This window comes from Labrus mixtus, chromosome 10 (genome assembly GCF_963584025.1).
Source record: "Labrus mixtus chromosome 10, fLabMix1.1, whole genome shotgun sequence".
Classification (NCBI taxonomy): Eukaryota; Metazoa; Chordata; class Actinopteri; order Labriformes; family Labridae; genus Labrus; species Labrus mixtus.
The window spans coordinates 7,755,476-7,772,342 of NC_083621.1; the positions used below are offsets into that span (position 1 = coordinate 7,755,476).

General features: G+C 37.6%; 3 protein-coding genes across 3 annotated transcripts in view; all 3 read right to left on the reverse strand.

Annotated features, from left to right (window-relative positions):
• Positions 1-348: 348 nt before the first annotated feature.
• nme5 (NME/NM23 family member 5) lies at positions 349-5,322 on the reverse strand. Its single transcript, XM_061047874.1, has 5 exons — positions 4,927-5,322; positions 2,880-3,085; positions 1,411-1,511; positions 628-746; positions 349-526 (listed from the first exon to the last, which is right to left on the reverse strand). The coding sequence occupies exons 1-5, from the start codon at positions 5,050-5,052 to the stop codon at positions 443-445; spliced, it is 636 nt and encodes a 211-aa protein (XP_060903857.1). The 5' UTR covers positions 5,053-5,322; the 3' UTR covers positions 349-442.
• Positions 5,323-5,616: 294 nt separating this feature from the next.
• On the reverse strand, positions 5,617-10,225 carry rack1 (receptor for activated C kinase 1). Its single transcript, XM_061047873.1, has 8 exons — positions 10,013-10,225; positions 9,360-9,531; positions 7,591-7,738; positions 7,117-7,212; positions 6,778-6,888; positions 6,327-6,467; positions 5,977-6,087; positions 5,617-5,729 (listed from the first exon to the last, which is right to left on the reverse strand). Exons 1-8 carry the CDS (start codon positions 10,119-10,121, stop codon positions 5,664-5,666), a joined length of 954 nt encoding a protein of 317 aa, XP_060903856.1. The 5' UTR covers positions 10,122-10,225; the 3' UTR covers positions 5,617-5,663.
• Positions 10,226-11,953: 1,728 nt separating this feature from the next.
• The window catches only part of col23a1a (collagen type XXIII alpha 1 chain a), a 124,403-nt gene continuing 119,489 nt past the window's right edge, over positions 11,954-16,867 (reverse strand). The window contains 5 exon segments of the mRNA XM_061047875.1: positions 11,954-14,419; positions 15,204-15,242; positions 16,133-16,231; positions 16,444-16,530; positions 16,730-16,783. Of these exon segments, the coding sequence (XP_060903858.1) occupies positions 14,369-14,419; positions 15,204-15,242; positions 16,133-16,231; positions 16,444-16,530; positions 16,730-16,783 (330 nt within the window). The 3' untranslated portion in view covers positions 11,954-14,368.

Genomic DNA, 16,867 nt, shown 5'->3' on the forward strand with positions numbered 1-16,867 from the left:
TCTTTGCCGGGAGGCAAATCTAAAACACGACGATTAACTACTGTCCTTTTTAAAACAGTGGTTCAGTCAGTCGTTATGTTTCGTATTTGACTGAATTGCACCTCTTTCCACTTCTTACATAATTGAATGAAATAATACCAGTAGCACAGTCAAAGGTTGGGCATTTCCTTTTTTGAATGAAGACTGATAGATAAACGCAAAAAAAGCCGTGTGCGGACGAGAGACTGAACAGTGGACAGAGGAGCAACAAGAAACTATTAATGCTAGTAAACTAGACCCTAACATGTTCACCATTGCTTGGTCGAAATAAGACGAAAAAATATTAAAAAAGCAAACAAAAATGGTTAGTACTGACAAAAACCTTTATTTAATGTAAGAAGTGACCAGATGAATGGGTCTAAAAAATGTTTTAATTATGCATTTATAAAAATAATTCACATAGCTATTCTACTTCTTCCACAATGGCTCCATCACATATTTGAACCTTGTTTGGATTATTTTTGATCAGCCAGTCAGCAAGCCAGATCTATTGAAAACAAAAGATGGAACATCATCGTTACAGTTATATTCAATAATACATAGCTGCCTTCTTACTAAATCTTTAAATATAAAGTCTCTAATACTTACACAGGGGTTGTGTGGCTTGTGCTTGCAGAGATGTGTGAGTCCCTGCAGCAGAGTTGGGTTCACATACCTACTCAGGTACTCTGCTGTTGCTTCTTTAGAGGGAAAGGGCTCAATAATAGCTGTAAAATCACAACAGTATCATCATTGTGATATACTTGATAAATTAAAAATTCTAAGCTTTGATAATTTAATTGCGTATTCTGATGTCCGCTTAGTGTATAAAATAATCCATGATGCTGCTCCCCCGCCATTGAACAGCTTTGTGAAACTTTGCTCTGAGCACATAAGCAGAGCTTCATGGTCTGCCTCAAACGGAGATTGCAGTGTTCCTAATCGTGGTTCCGCTTTAGCAAAATCTGATTTTTCTTTTAAAGCCATTAAAGAATGGAATAATCTTCCAACTAGTCTGAAACTTACCACAAACTTCTGCACTTTCTCCCGCAAGTCAAAAAATGGAATTTAAGTAACCAGTCTTGTCAGCATGAATGTGTCATCTCGACAACATTTTACATCTCAGGGAAACTTATACATAATATCTTAATATCTGTATATTGTTCTATGTCTTTCTATTCTCTTATGAAATGTGTGTGTGTGTGTGTGCATGACCCTTGTCATCATCTGCCCAGAGACAACAGATGGAAATTAGCTAGTTAGCTAAATCTGGTACAAAGCATCTCTTTTTTTTGTACACTGTCTCTGATTCAAATGAACTAACTAAACCAAAGAGAAAACAAGTGTTCAATACTCTATTGCCATACCATGTTAGTGTGTGTATTTACTTACAGTTAGGGAACATAAATTTGATCTCCCTTTCAGCCACACTAAATGTTGCACTGCCATGGAGCCCGTTCTTCAGGTCAGAAGTTCCATACTTTGCTCTAAGGCTGTGAAAAAATGCACATTAATATAAAACTTTTGACAGAAAATTATTCGCACAAACCTTTAGCCTTCTATGTGAGGTTATAAGTGGATGATCTACACTCACAAGGAAAGTGGAACTCTGTTCTATGTTTTATAATATTTAGAGTTTGCACACAGTTTTGAGACCACAGACAATAAAATGGGAGTTGTTTTTCCCCTCCCACAGAGAGAATTTTATGCAGACAGAACTGGTGGTGGAACTATTTTCCTGCCTGTTAAATATAATGCGTCCATGCAAGCACTCCCTATCTGACTTTGTCTGATACAAGTACTATGTCACCCTAATGTGGATGTGTTGTCACACTAATATAAAGGAAACAAAACGTATGTTGTGGTGAGGGAACGGTTGTATAAGGTTTTTCTAAATATCTAAATTCACAATGGGGTCAAGAGTTTAACACCACATGAAAAATTACTCCTGTGACGAGGAAAAAAATCAGGGAATGAGACTCAGCGAATAGGATCTAGTCACCAGCTCCACTCAAGTAAGTCTCAGCCAATGTTTACCTAATATAAATAGGTGACATTACACGTAAACGTTACAAGTAAGTTATAATTTAGTTTCCAGGGGATCATTGCTTACTACGTATATTGTTAGTGTAAAACCTGCCTTTAAATTTATCAAAGTGTCAGAGGTTAAATTGTGTGTTGACACTTGAAATAATCTTCAATACATGAAGCTTAGGTTCCATGTGTGAAAAGGAAAAGCACATTTATCACTTAGGTGGTCAAAATTTGCCAAAGAAAGAAAGAAAGACTCCAATGATACAAAAAAAACAGTGAAGGAAGGAAAATCAGGAGGAAAATCAGGCCTAACATTTGAAACCAAGGATGACCACTGAAACAATAACTGTTAAATAGAAGTCTAATTGACAGTACTTGAAGTTGTATGTATAGGGAGACAAACAGGAGAGAAAATAATATCAACGTGTCAAATGAACAGTGAGGCATATTAGTAGAAATAGTCAAGTCTCTGAATTGACTGCATACTGACACAAGCCTAACTCCTCTATTTAGAAACACACTATTCCTTCTGGTCTGTATCTTTGTGGAGAAGGGTTCATAATGCTGCATGACAATGACTCCCAACCATAGACTATATGCTCCCAACCCATAAAGCTTTGCAAGAACTATTGAAGAGCAAAGAAGACTTAAGGCATGGATGTTTCTCCCCAGTCAGCTTAACCAACCCCATAGAACATATTTAGAAGAAAACACTTTAGAAGAAAGCCTAGTGTTCATTGAAATTACAAGAAACTTTTTTTTAGAACATAGTCAAGTCGGGATTAGCTATCATGGGTCATAAGTGATTTATATTTACACATACTGACCACTCTGGATGAGTTTCTCTGGCTTTGACACTGTTGACAGGCCCTATGATGGACTTCCAGTGGATGACAGCGTTGTCACGGGCCAGAGTCAGGGCAACGATGGGGCCAGAGCTCATGAAGGCAGTCAAGCTGGGAAAGAACAGCTTTCCATACTGGTCTGCGTAAAAGTCACTGCACTGCTCTGGACTGAGCTGCAGCTTTCTCTTCTTCCATAGGAATTGAGTATTGGACAGTTAAATAAAATGTAAGCATCAAAGATTGTTTTTTTTGTCAATTTTTTCTTAAGCGTTAAAGTCTGCCATTGTCTGATGATTCCACTCCCTGTGTTGAGTAGGTTATTTAAATATAGGCTATTCCTTAAAGGTTCTCATTTTGCTGAGTAGGGGAGAGCGGGGTATCTTGTCACACTTTTGGCTTTCACCTAAAATTCTCGGTCTAAGTATATCACAGTCACTCAATTTCTATATCAAATTAAAGATTCATTTCTTGTGCACAAGTGTATAATCTTCAGATTTTCACTTGTCACTTCAATAATAAATTCTGCATGATCAAGTACAGAGTGTGCATTTGTGACAAGTTGCCCCATCACGGGGTATGTTGTCACACTATGCGGGGTAAATTGTCACATTCTATTTTTCAACAAATAATAACATGTATCACTCTTATTCTTGCATTTGAAAGTCAGATTTATTGAAATAGCTGTTTTCAATGCCAGGGCTTCATCAGTGTCAGTGCATAAAAAACGATGCAGACCAAAAAAACCACAAATAGCCTAAACACAAACAAATTCATCTTGAACTATATCTTTTTTTTTTTTTAAACTATTTTTTAAATTCTAATTCAACACGTTTAAATACATTTTTCAGTGACGTAACAGTGTCTTGGTGACAGCTCGAAGTAGATGTCAGCTGACTTAATGATGTAATGAACCAGTTGGATCTCCAAGTCAGCTGGGAAAATCTGCCTAGGCTGAACATAGCCCACCACTGATGTTGGCATCGTCATCTGACCCTCAATTTCTACGGATGTCATCTTTTGACAGTAGCGTGTGAGGGTCCTGTAATTAATGCTGAAGTCTTTGGCAGTACTCCTTATTGACTTATTTTCAAGTTTTATCTGCCTCACTGCCCTTAACATTATGTCAGCTGGTGTACTGCCATTGTCGGTCTTTCGTTTATAATTTCGAACCATTTTAGCAGGCTTCCCTTCTGTCCTTCTTTATATTCTTCCTTCTGCTTGCATATACATACAAAAAAATAATTTCATCAATAAATATTTTTTAAATTAAAGGCTTATTAAGCACCGTCCTGTATATTTTTACCATTTTGTGGCCACATCATTTATAACGATTGAATTACTACTAATAATACTTTGTGAAGCAGTATATCAACACACACATTGTTGTTTACATGTTGCATAGCAAAAAGTAACTTTAACAGCTAGAAAAGTTGGCTTCTGCAGTTCTGCAGTTGGAAAATGTTGTAATATATGTATACTGGGTATTGGTCACATGTGACAACTTGCCCCAGAGTAACATGTGTGCTATTGATAGCTATGCCGCAAGCTAGCTTTAGCGCATGACTTTGGGTCAGGTATCAGAATAAACATTTTCTCTCCTCTATTCTGTGTAAAATATACCCAATTGAGCATACTTACTAATCAAATGTTTATGACATAAAATGTACAATTAAGTTTTTTTACTTTTATGTTGGAAAAAGATGAAAATTGTTCTCACCTCAAATTACAGTGACTAATGCTGTGTGTAAGTAGCAGAATGACTTCAGAACTGTGAGTTGCACATTATAATTATAGACAGCGCCCTCTGGTGGTGAAGATAGAACCAGTGTGACAAGATACCCCGCTCTCCCCTAGGCTATACATTGTCAGCGCGGTGGATAACTGTACACTGACGGAACTACTTCTCTGTAACAGTATTATATATAGACCCAAACAATCATGTAAAATAATCAGACAATGAATCACTCAACGAGCGCTACCTGACACGATATAAGACAACCTTAAAGCACGCTTACCACTTTTGACTTACTTGTAGGATAGTGAAGCCAGCTTTTAGTATAATGTTCTCAATCTCCTCTGCTTTGTCGACTGCATTTGGTTTAATTAGAGCCAAGGTTCTTTCTACATAAATTCGCTTACGTGACGGCTGGTCCATCTTCTACTGTAACACTAACTTTCACGTTAGCATAAAGCTAAGTCACCTACCAGATTTGATGTCGGTCCTTTCAATTGAAAATTTAAGTCGGGCACTAATTAATTTATCTTAACAAACGCAGGCTCACACTGAAGTTAAGTTAAGATGGTCCAGTTAACAAACTGATTGTTATAAAATGTGTAAAGTTGTGAAATTATCTCGACAACTTAACCCTGCTGACCAACCCACTTTAGTGCATCTATGCAGGTTGCTAAGATACCATTTCAAGCCTACGGAAAGCCGACAAGGTCAATCTTCACACGGTGCATATCAAACACTACTCACATCAGACGGTATAGAGATGCATATAATAAAGATAAATTATTCAGTCTGTTGTTCAGATATACTTCAGCTTTTCTGAGATTAGCAAATTCCACATTGAACAATCATTTTAGTGCATGCCAAATATGTGTACTTTGTCATATCTAAACTTAGAAATGCTTCCCCTTCTTATTTTCATTGTTTTCTTAACGGAAGTATTCTTATCATTGATATCAGAAATGGTTGAAACAGAGAGCACAGATGTTCTTTTCAAACAGTCTTTTATTCAAAGTTGCTCTGATGAAACGTTCTTATCGAGTTCCAATGGTGACCTGCCACACTCTGATCAGGTTGTCAGTGTAGCCAGCAAACAGGGTCTGTAAAAAATGGAAATTGTACATTACTGCAAAACCCACTAATTAACAAATATCTGATAATTTAGTCCAATATTAAGAACAATTTAAAGTAAGTATTCATGTTTTTAGTTCCCCTCATATTTGCAGGTATGTCATCATTGGACATCAGTGTTAAATGTGAATGGTTATAATCACTGGGGATTACAAAACATAATCACCAACTGGTCACACATGTACTGAAAAGGTCCTACATAGCCATGTATTATACCTGTCCATCAGCAGACCATGCCAGACAAGTACACTGGGGAGGTTCAGCCTTGCTATTTGTGCTGATCACTTCCTGTCTCAGCTCATCCACAATGATCTTGCCCTCCAGATCCTACGTAAGAAACAATAAAGGCAGTACAATCAGCAACAGTTAAGGAGAAGAAAAAGCACAATTGAAGTTGTTAATAAAGCCACAACTAAACACAAAAAACATCTGGTCCAGGTTAGAGCTCAGAAACAGCCTCTTTATCATCAAATAATACAGTTGGCATTGGAAGTTTCATCACCGCACTCTGAACTATCTTTTAGCAGCATATGCCAATCATTGGATATTAAGGAACAGTTTTTTACCCAGATCTTGATACTGGGGCCAGTGGCGGCACACAGCCAGTAACGGTTGGGGCTGAAGCAGAGTGCATTGATGGTGTCACCACTGTCCAGGGTGTAGAGGTGCTTGCCCTCATTCAGGTCCCACAGCATGGCCTGACCGTCCTGGACAAAAAAGGAAGCACAACGATAACCGTATTTGTAGTTAAAGTTCCACATATAGCTCCTTTCTAAGACATTTAAATGTGTAGTAGCAAAAAACTTTGTTTCCTACTAATTTTTATAAAATCAAACACTGACATATTTAAGTGCAGGCAACACTCAGAAACAGCCTCTTTATCATCAATGTTAAACAGATGCTTTATATGTTTTCATCACTGTTGAAGCCTGCAACATTGACTCATATTAGCTTCAGATTATATAAAGAATTATCTCAAAACAGTTCCACAGCAGTCTAAAACATAAATGTTTATACCTTTCCTCCAGATGCACACAGGGAGCCATCGGGTGAGACTGTCACTGTGTTCAGGTAGCCAGTGTGGCCGATATGGTTGGTCTTCAGCTTGCAGTTTGCAAGGTTCCAAACCTAGCAGCACAGGATGGTTAGACTATGTCACATTAAGTATTAAGATATTTTCAACGGATAATTGAGGTAAGGCTTCATTGACAAACATTCTAATCAGCACTAAGGGTAGAAAATATATGCATGTTTTGAAATTTAAAAACAACTCAAGAAACTCATTTTTAAGCTCAAGTTTCAAGTCAGTTTGAAATTATGTTTAACATGTAACTTAAAGTAACTTTGATTTCTTACCTTGACCACCTTGTCCCAGCCGCAGGAGACAATAATGGGGTTGCTGCTGTTGGGTGAGAAGCGCACGCAGGATGCCCACTCAGAATGACCCTCGTCCTGCAATTTGAGGAAAAGAGTCTCTGCTTATCCCACACCAGTGAATTATAGGTTTCTCTAAATTGTCAGATGACCTCTCTACCAACTGATCAGACAAGTAGAGCTACATTTCTCGCACACTGATTATATATACAGGTTCATAAAGGGGACTACATAATGTTATGAAGTCAAAATTTGCTGGAAATAAAGATGAGAAAAACAGTATTGTAAATATGTTTGTCCAGTTTACACAATTTAAGATAACTCCTAATTTGAGGGCAGTTTTGTTTTTGGTTGCAGAGTTTCAACTTTGTTTTTAGAGCATCGGAAAGCTATTTCACTCTGAACATCAGGTTCCCCTGATTGCTACCCACGAGACAACTTCAGGTGGAGCCTCACCTGGATGGTGTACTTGCAGACTCCCAAAGTATTCCACAGCTTGATGGTCTTATCCCGGGAGCCAGACACGATCTGGCGGTTATCAGCGGAGAAGGCCACACTCAAAACATCCTTCAAGTGGCCATCAAATCTCCGGGTGGTGCAGCCACTGGGGAGACATTACACCAAACATTTTAGATGAGAAAAACTGTTGCACATAAGAAAATATGTTAAGGTTAGCATGAGCATTTCAAGGACCATTACTTCTATAAAGGTTAGAGCTTTGAAACACTTACAGTGAGCAGTCTTAAATAAACTATGTCTTTTTAAATTTAACTGATCACTGCAAAAGTACTCCAAGGCAGCCGTAAACTCTGTATGATGGCTTATGGAGGCAGTAAAGGAAGATCTTGAGGTCCATTTCTAACACCCATTAAGTCAGTTAATGACTAAAAACTCTCCATGTAAATTAATCATCTGTTACATATTTATTATCATGTTCATCTCAGCGTTTTTGAACTACTCACCACTGCACCATTATATTTTTTAGCTTTGTATATATTAGTAACTTTGCTTATATATTTAATGTCGTACTTGTTTTCATTCAAGACAAATCCCCTGAGTGTGTAAGTACTGAGTAGTGTGTGACTATAGCTGATTCTGATGACACTAAATGGTCACTACCTGACAAGTTTTCGACACTACAGTCTCAAATTTCTATGAAGGGTTGACAAGAACGAGCAATAAAATAATACAAAACTATGATTCTGTGATCTTCCAGCAACATGGAAAAAATTTAAGACATTGTGATTCGGCTGCTTTATCTATCACTGGGGGTTAAGCTCACTCAATCATGTCCTGCTTCAACTTTATTGCTACTACAATGTATTGATCCATCACAGATTGGCAGAAAAGACCATCAGTAACAACGGCCGTGTTTGATGTGTTTTGGAGCAGAGAGCTTCCAAAGTGCGTTCAACAGGTTGATAGTAAAGCTAGAGAATTTTGGCTTGTGGTATGAGACAAATTAGACTTTTGTCAACATTTAATTTGACAAGAATTGTCGTAAACACTATGAATTACACAAATCTTTAACAAAGCCACAGATAATATCACTATGTGCTCACTTGTTCTCTCTATTAAACTGTGCAGACACTTTCGGCAAACAAAAGACTTCTCAAATCAAATCTTAGTTTGATCTCTTTGAGAACAGTTTTATACTTAAATTAAACATGTCTGGTCTCTACAAATATTCTAAAAGACTAAGACCTCGAGTCAGTCACCTTTTTAACTTTGAGAACTGACACCACTCATCAAATACTTCTTATCACTTCTTTATATACTCGGCTCCACCAAACCAAGCAGAGCTCCAAACTGATTTAAAGTTTCTTTTAAATTTAATTTTTACCCCTGCACAAAAAGGCCAGTTCGTGGCTTTAATAATCTAAAGTTGCATACAAGGTGATGTTTTTTATTTATTTAAAAAGGTTAACTTTCTGCATTTCTATTGAGTAACGGAACCTTTAAATGTGATAGAAAAATATTTGTCAATTAAGTTTACGGTTCAGTAAAGGGCTATACTCAGAATGGGTGTAGTTTGACTCTCATTTCAAGGATGGGCAACACTGCTACTTTTGTCTTTTCTTTTTCTAACTCTTTGCTTTCCCACAACTATCAACAGGCTCTGAAGTTCTACAGCAGTATCCCTGTTCACTTAAACTCCTGTTTCACACCTAGATTAACACATCGGCTTTCCGGACTCTCGAGTTCGCTTCTATTCCCACACTTACGTGGTGAGGTCCCACAGACGGAGGGACTTGTCCCATGAGCCTGACAGAGCAAACTGTCCATCTGAGGAGATGACAACATCACTGACAAAGTGAGAGTGGCCCTGCAAAGAGCGCTGGGGGATGCCATAGTTGGTTTCATCACGGGTCAGCTTCCACATGATGATGGTCTTGTCTGAAAACACAACACAAGCGGGTTTTTAATCTTTGAGTCTGTTGGGACTCAAAAGCATGTGTTACCATCATTGTGCTGGGGCCTGTAACGGAAGCTGTCACATACGTCAACTTTGCTGGGTAAGTAGGGGATAGTTAACAGGTGCACACATTCACACACGCGGCGACCATATTGGTTGCACTTTTTCATGATATTACACGTGTCACAACTGCAGTGTGGGAACCTGTGAATGAAATACTCATGACGACAGATAGTAGCTAGCTAGCTAGTTAGCTTGGCAGACCGGAGTCTATCCGTGAACATTACGCAGTTGTTAAATAACCTGTATTAAAAGGCTATAACATGAGTTTGAGACAGCTATCGTGTCTTTTATACATCCTCACACCAGCACGGTAATCTGTTTTTCCCGTTACAGTAGAGCACCAACTAGCCGACCAATGCTAATGTAGCCATGTTGGCAGAGCCGGCGGGGAAGCCTCACCTCGGGACGCCGACAGAATCATGTCGGGATACTGGGGCGTAGTGGCGATCTGGGTGACCCATCCATTGTGGCCCTTCAGGGTACCCCTCACTGTCATCTGCTCGGTCATTTTGGCGAAGTTCGGTGGTGCCTTTTACAAGGATGGATTCGGATTTCTCAGAGGTCCCGAAAAACCTAGGTCCTCATCGCACCAGGCACAGAGGAAAAGGAAGCTCAACCCCGGATGCAAAAACTAAGAGAGGTCAGCCGCCCGCAAAGCATTCTGGGAAATGTGGACTTAACGCTGGCTTATCTATCCCGCAATTTCCGAATAACTTGTTCCTAATGTAAAAGAAATCTTACACTCAGAAATGCATTTCTTGAAGAATTTACCATCTTATGGAGAGGCAGGACCATACTAATAAATATGAAAGCTTTATTAAAGCATCATCTTATGAGCAATTCAATGGATATAGTGTACAAAATAAATATTACAACTGTTTAGACAAAAGAATCCACATTTCACGCCATGGTTTCATGACATAAAATACCCATTATCTCAGTCTGTAAAGGATTAGGACTTTTTTTTTGGTACTTTTCTAACCAAAAGTCAGTCATTAAGGCAGTCTCTACAAGTAACACTGACATATTTGAGCTTGGGCTCTTTTACACCAGCTGACAATGACCCAGTTCTTTATATTTGAGCAGTTATATATTCAAATTGGGGTTTTCTTCCATGTCTTACTCTATGACAGAGAAAGTCTATGTGTAAATCATAAAGCATTTCGTTTAAATGATTGATAAATACTTTCACAAATGTTGATTTATTTTCTTGTCAAATTTAAAACTAGTGAGCCTATATCTTTAATTTAAAATGTATATTCAGGTTTGCTTTAAATAATTCAAGCAACGTCATCTGTCTTTGTTCAAGTGTTTTCATCCACATTGCAACCAATGATGTAACCTGTTGTTTTGTCTTTAAAACAATAAGCTCAGTAGCTGTGACAATGGAGGTTATATAAGAACCATTTGTGAAAATTTTTTCTGTATTTGTTTGCTGAAATTAGTATAATTTAGAACATACATCATTGGCTGAAAGGATAACAGACTTAAATCGGTCCTTTTTTTGCTCATTGGAGTCAGGTTTCCTAACCAAACAAAGATACCTCCATCAACACTTGTAGGAGAAGAAACTTTCAGCTGTTGTATTGATCAGAGTGAAGGTGTTGAAATGCTTTTCTTTTTCTTTTTATATTTTGTTGTATGTCAGAGTCCCACAGCAACAGAAGGTGGCAGAGACTTAACATCTGTGGCCCCCTGAGCATAAACATATCCATTGATTTCAATTATTCCCTGATTTTCTGTCTGGCAGGATAATAGTTTTGACTTTTAGTGAGAATTTACAAGGTGCACTGGAAGGATTGGGAAAACATTTGGTACCAATATCCATGGTGGCTAGACAGCAGATTTTATAGCTTTTGGACTTCCCAAAAGTACACACCTACATGCTAAGCTAAGATGTTGAACCTGGCAGGGCTATTGCTATTGATTCTTAGTATTTGGGTTAATTTATTAAACCCGATCTGCTGTGTTATTTAAGCAAGTGAACAGACTATACACAATACTTACTTTTAACCTTTTAAAGGAAAAGCTGCTTTTTCACATGTATCATTAAGTGAACTCATTGAACTTGTACATTACAGAACAATATTTTCTTCTATATGGTTCGTTCCTTTACTGTGTATTGGCCTCTGCTTTTTCTACATGTGTATATTGGTCTTACATGGCCAGACCTGTTTATGATATGTGTCTGATTCATTTCATTCATTTGCTTTTCTCTCTCTTTGAACAAATTCATTCCACTTATTTGAAAAATAAGATATTTCTCAAAGAATTACACACTTGTATGTTTTAGGCACATACAGTAAGAGGCATTATAAGTGGTCAAAGAATGAAACTGAATAACTTTACATGATTATGATTTAATGGACAACAACAAAACTGGAGTTTATTTCATTCCACATGTTTAGATGACCAGATTTCATGTTATACATTTTTAGACAATTAGAAAAATAGCTTAATTCTTTTACAACCAAATACACAACCGAAAAAACAACATTCTCATAAGCCAAGCTAATACTGTTATATATGACTTGCCAAAATAACAAACTGTAATTTGACAAAGAGACATTTACGGTCTCCATTTAGCTGTTAAAACTGTAACTGATAGAATCTGGAAAAGAAATAACCACATGTAATAATGTTAAGTGTCAGATAGCCATCAGCTCTCAGTGAAATAAAGCGTAAAACAGTATCTATTAGGCTACAGAAAAAAATTCATTCATATCATTTCTAAGATCTTCTTTTGTAGCTTAATGGTACGGAGTTTGTGTTTAAAGTGAGCAATTTAAGAATATCTATAAACACAAAAATGAGGGATGTGATGTAGTTTAATTTTTGGAAAGATTTCACATTATATTTATCTCACTCGGTATGGAAATTGTTTGTGTGATGTCAGTTATTCAACTTTGTGAAATTTGAAAAAAGTATAAAGTTTTTAAGAGTTTATATGTAACTCATTGTAGTTTTTGAGCTACTCTGATTGTTGCAGGTTAAAGTCAGCCAGTTAACAGGTCAGCTAGAAGATATATTTAATTAAAACGAGGAATTTAGAGTTACCAATGTTCCTCATAATTCAAACCAACACACCATCATTCTTCCAACACATTAACCCTTGACATTTTTTTCAATTTCAATCACATGTCAATAGTGTTCCTCTGAAAATTTGAGCATTGTGTCTGACTTGAAGTCCGACTTTAAAAAAACAAACCCCCCAACAATACTGACCCTGTTTGAAATTTCAAATGCTCCAAAGAGTGTATGTTGAGGGTTAAGAAAAACAAACATTTTTACATGTTTAATAATATGCAGGCCGACAATTAAAATGTTGCAAACAATTTCTTGTCAGTCATGTGTTGTATAAACCTGAAGTGATATTGAACGAGTTCATTTCTAAATGTAATAGAAATGGTAACTGTAATGTAATTGTGTAAAATGACTACAAATGTCAAAGGACAATAAACAGAAGTCCATAAATAACCACAATTTTTTTATTTATGGGTATTGTTTTTATCGCTGTGTTCTAGACATAAAGCTGAATGTTTGAAAGTAGAAATCTGTTCATTTAGTAGTTCTTTAAAAAAATGATGCGCTTGTATCTGTGGACATGTGTCCGATGTTGCATATCACTATGCAGAGTAGATCCAAAGCAGATACATTACAAGTATTAAAAGTATTTAAGCACCAAGATATTATCCCATCTGAGAAAAATAAGTGACTGAAACAGACCTATAGTATTTATCTGATCGAAATCACTGAAATGCGATAATAAAAAAGCACAAACACAAAATGCAGCATAACTGACAGTTCAAACCATTGTGTAAAGTTAAATCACTGAATAAAATGAGTTATTAACCTATGAAAAAAACAACAATTGTGTTGACAATTGATTCAAATTTCATTCTTTAGTCTGTTAGTCCTTCAGTCCAAATGACTATCGATTCAAAAATATCAAACAAACACACATTTACGTCAGCAGCAAGAAGTCACACTGTTGTCCAGAGAATCAGGAAACAGCAATAAAACACATTTTCATCAGTGATTAAAGAAGAAAGATCATTCAAAAAGCTTCAGTTACACTGAAAATGATAAAGAAACTACACTGATATGCAGTTATTTGTCAAGGCAACTGTAACAATCATGAATACTGTAAATGGTTCCTTCAAAGCTATGCACAGGAATGCAAAATGTACCTGGACAAAAGTCGCTAAAAAATATCAAAATGAAACAAAAAGTCACAACTGCCACAAATGTGAGCCATACACAGGTAGACTTACTGGCTTTTCTGAGTGGCTTGTTCAAATAGAAAGACTGGTAATGAATACTTGTTGTAAATGAAATGTCATTTAGAGTTTCAAAGACAGACCACAAGTCATACAAGCTGTCTGGATGCTAAATAACACAGTGCCTTGTTATGATCATGCATTACTTAGTCAAAAACTTAACAAAAGAGCCTTACAAGAGATCACCACTACATGTTCCGTGCAGTAAATCCTTCTTTATGTGCCAGTGACGTCAATGACTCCCATATGACCTTGTCTTAGCCACAGTTGTGTCGCCTCTTCTCAGGTTAAGGTGGAAATGCAGTGTTCTCTGTCGCCCCCTCCTGGAGAGTTTCAATAGCACAGGATCTGAGTGTTCAGTATGACACCAGGGCAGAACATAGCCCGCTCTGCTTCAAGGAGGCCAATCTGCCCCCCCCCCCCGTACTCTCTGCTTTTTTAATAAGTCCTTTCTCCATCAGAACCACGCATCCCTTCAGGGCTGAGAGAGACGCTTCCGTTTGAGCTTCTGCCTCGCCATTTCCTCCTTTTTTAGAAAACAGAGAGAGGAGAAGAGAGCACTGACCCACACCTCTCAACAGCAACAAGAGATCTGTCCATCCACCAAAGCATCCATCCACCTGTGAGACTGCACACACTGTCGTATCCAAACAGCGTTTATGATTACAATCAGGCAGTGAGTCAGGCTTTGTTAGTAAGGCAGCTAGACAGTCAAGGCACTACAACAATGTAATCTGGACTGTCCTTCAAAGTAAGAGTCCCACTGCCAGTTCAGTTTTTTCTCCTCAAAACCTTGGCTGCCTTCACCACAACACTGGCTCTCTTCAGATGATTTTTTTTTGTAATACTGTCGACTCAAAAATGTCCTTGTTAAAAAAAATCTCAATATATTATATAAAAAGTTTTATGAAAATTGGGGGGAAAAGGGGAGCTGGTTGTTGGTGTAGTATTCAATTGCAATATATACCCTATCAATATGTACAGATTCCATGCTGCTGGTTAGTCATCACTGCAAAACAAAGAAGAGTACAGATGCATTTTTAGTAGCATATCAAGTAAAAAATCAACACATTATCTTAAAATACACACGCCTTACATTTACAAGCTCACACTCTGTAACATATCTACAAATTGACACTGTTTTATATCAAAGTCGAGAAATTCCTTCAATGCTAAGCCATGAGTTCAGTAAATTCTTTCATTTCAGATTTAAAAAAATCACGATTCCATGACTGTCCAAGTTGCTGTCTCATATTCACAACTATTGCATTAGTTACGATTGTGCTTAGAAAAGAAAGAACACTTCTCACCTTGTGCCAGCAGCCAGGTATGGGCAGCCCATCCTGTCCCTGCAGACCGAGAACAGCAGCAGAAAGTTAATAACAAGGAACTGTAATGTGATGCACGCTCAGACAAACATACAACTCCTCATCCTGGTGACTTGGATTTTAGTGACAGATGTAATAATGATGCGCAATCCGTACCAGCAAACGGAAAAAAAAAAGCAAAGGCAGTGGTCGGGTAATGAAGAATAAAATCCAAACCAAACAGAAAAAGCAAGAAGGGTTAAAAAAAAACCTTCCAAGTAATGCTCTTCTCATGTGATTCTTTGTTATGGGACTCCTAACTAAATCATTACGGTCATTCTAAGAATGTTTTATTTGATGGTAAGATTGATACTAACCCTTTAATTTGTTCTGATTCAGAATGAGATTCCCTTCATTGTCCCACAAGGGGGAATTTATTTAGCAGCAGGAGCAAACATAATGAAACTATACACGGACAACATCAACACTACAATCATACTGAATTCTAATCAGACTTACAGTATGAATCAGACACATTTAAAAGAATTGTTGTTACCTGTCAAAGCGTCTTTGAGTATTTAGAAAAGCGCTATATAAATCTAATTTATTATTATTATTATTATTATTACAATCCAAATGACACAATATCAAAGACAACATCTGCAGTAGAACAGAAAACTCAAACAGATACAGTTTAAAATAAGTCTATAGCAAGCACTCAGTTAGCTTAGCTTAGCATAGAGCCTAGAAACTTAAATCCTTACATAAAAAGGTAAGAAAATAAAACCTGATTAGATAGATTAGAGAGGTTAGAGGTCAGACCGCCAGGGCCATTGTTGCTGCCTGTTAATGGTGTTTCAATTTGTGTAGCCATCCGTCGTATGAGAGTGAAGTAATAGATAGTGAAGAGGAAGGAGGAAGAAATACTCTACCACAGGACAGGGGGCCTCAGGGCCAGAAGGAGGAATAGGAGGAGGTGGAGGGGAAGAAAGCCCTGCCTTCTCAGACAGACCTTTAGTCTCATCACAACCCTGTAGCAACAACCAGTTACACATTCACAGCGTGAGGGAGGAAAACAGAGAGAAAGACAGCAGAGAGCAGAGAGCAGGGGAATAACAGGTGTTCAAAAGGTGACAGGAAAGTTAAGAAGAAAATCAGTTCTAATTTATAGTATTTTACTCTGTGTGTGTTCAAATGTGTGTGTGTGTGTGTGTGTGTGTGTGTGTAGCTGTGGCTGACATACCACAGGACAGGGTTGGTCTAGTCCTGGAGGACCCTGCTCTCCTTTCTGGCCCTTCAGACCTCTTTTTCCTACTCCTCCCCTGTCACCCTAACCACAAAGAGAACGGCACACACAAACAATTATTAAATGGTTCTTACTGAATAGAGACTAGACAAAACAAACATCTGTGTGCATAACAACCACTGGAAAGTCTAAAGAGAGCTTTGTTTAAAGAGCAGATTAAAGATATCGTATTGGTTGTATTCCCCTGGATTAGTTACATTTTGTTACTATGCTAAGCACCAACCTTGTCCCCTCGTTCTCCTCGGTCACCTTTATCCCCCATAAGACCCGGGAAACCCTGGACATAAAATCACAAACTGGTCAGAAAGAAGCTGACCACTGAATATGGGTTGAAAATGAATCTAAATTCCAAATCATTTTA

What these genes read in the sequence shown, in the direction of transcription:
- nme5 (XM_061047874.1), bottom strand. Translation starts at nt 5,052, where the DNA reads ATGGACCAGCCGTCACGTAAGCGAATTTATGTAGAAAGAACCTTGGCT. An exon ending in CTGGCTTCACTATCCTACAA is followed by an intron (nt 3,086 to 4,926) that starts GTAAGTCAAAAG and finishes TTCCTATGGAAG; the next exon opens with AAGAGAAAGCTGCAGCTCAG. An exon ending in ACAAGCCACACAACCCCTGT is followed by an intron (nt 527 to 627) that starts GTAAGTATTAGA and finishes TGTTTTCAATAG; the next exon opens with ATCTGGCTTGCTGACTGGCT.
- rack1 (XM_061047873.1), bottom strand. Translation starts at nt 10,121, where the DNA reads ATGACCGAGCAGATGACAGTGAGGGGTACCCTGAAGGGCCACAATGGA. An exon ending in TCTGCAAGTACACCATCCAG is followed by an intron (nt 7,213 to 7,590) that starts GTGAGGCTCCAC and finishes CTCAAATTGCAG; the next exon opens with GACGAGGGTCATTCTGAGTG. An exon ending in GCCCCAGTATCAAGATCTGG is followed by an intron (nt 6,088 to 6,326) that starts GTAAAAAACTGT and finishes TTTCTTACGTAG; the next exon opens with GATCTGGAGGGCAAGATCAT.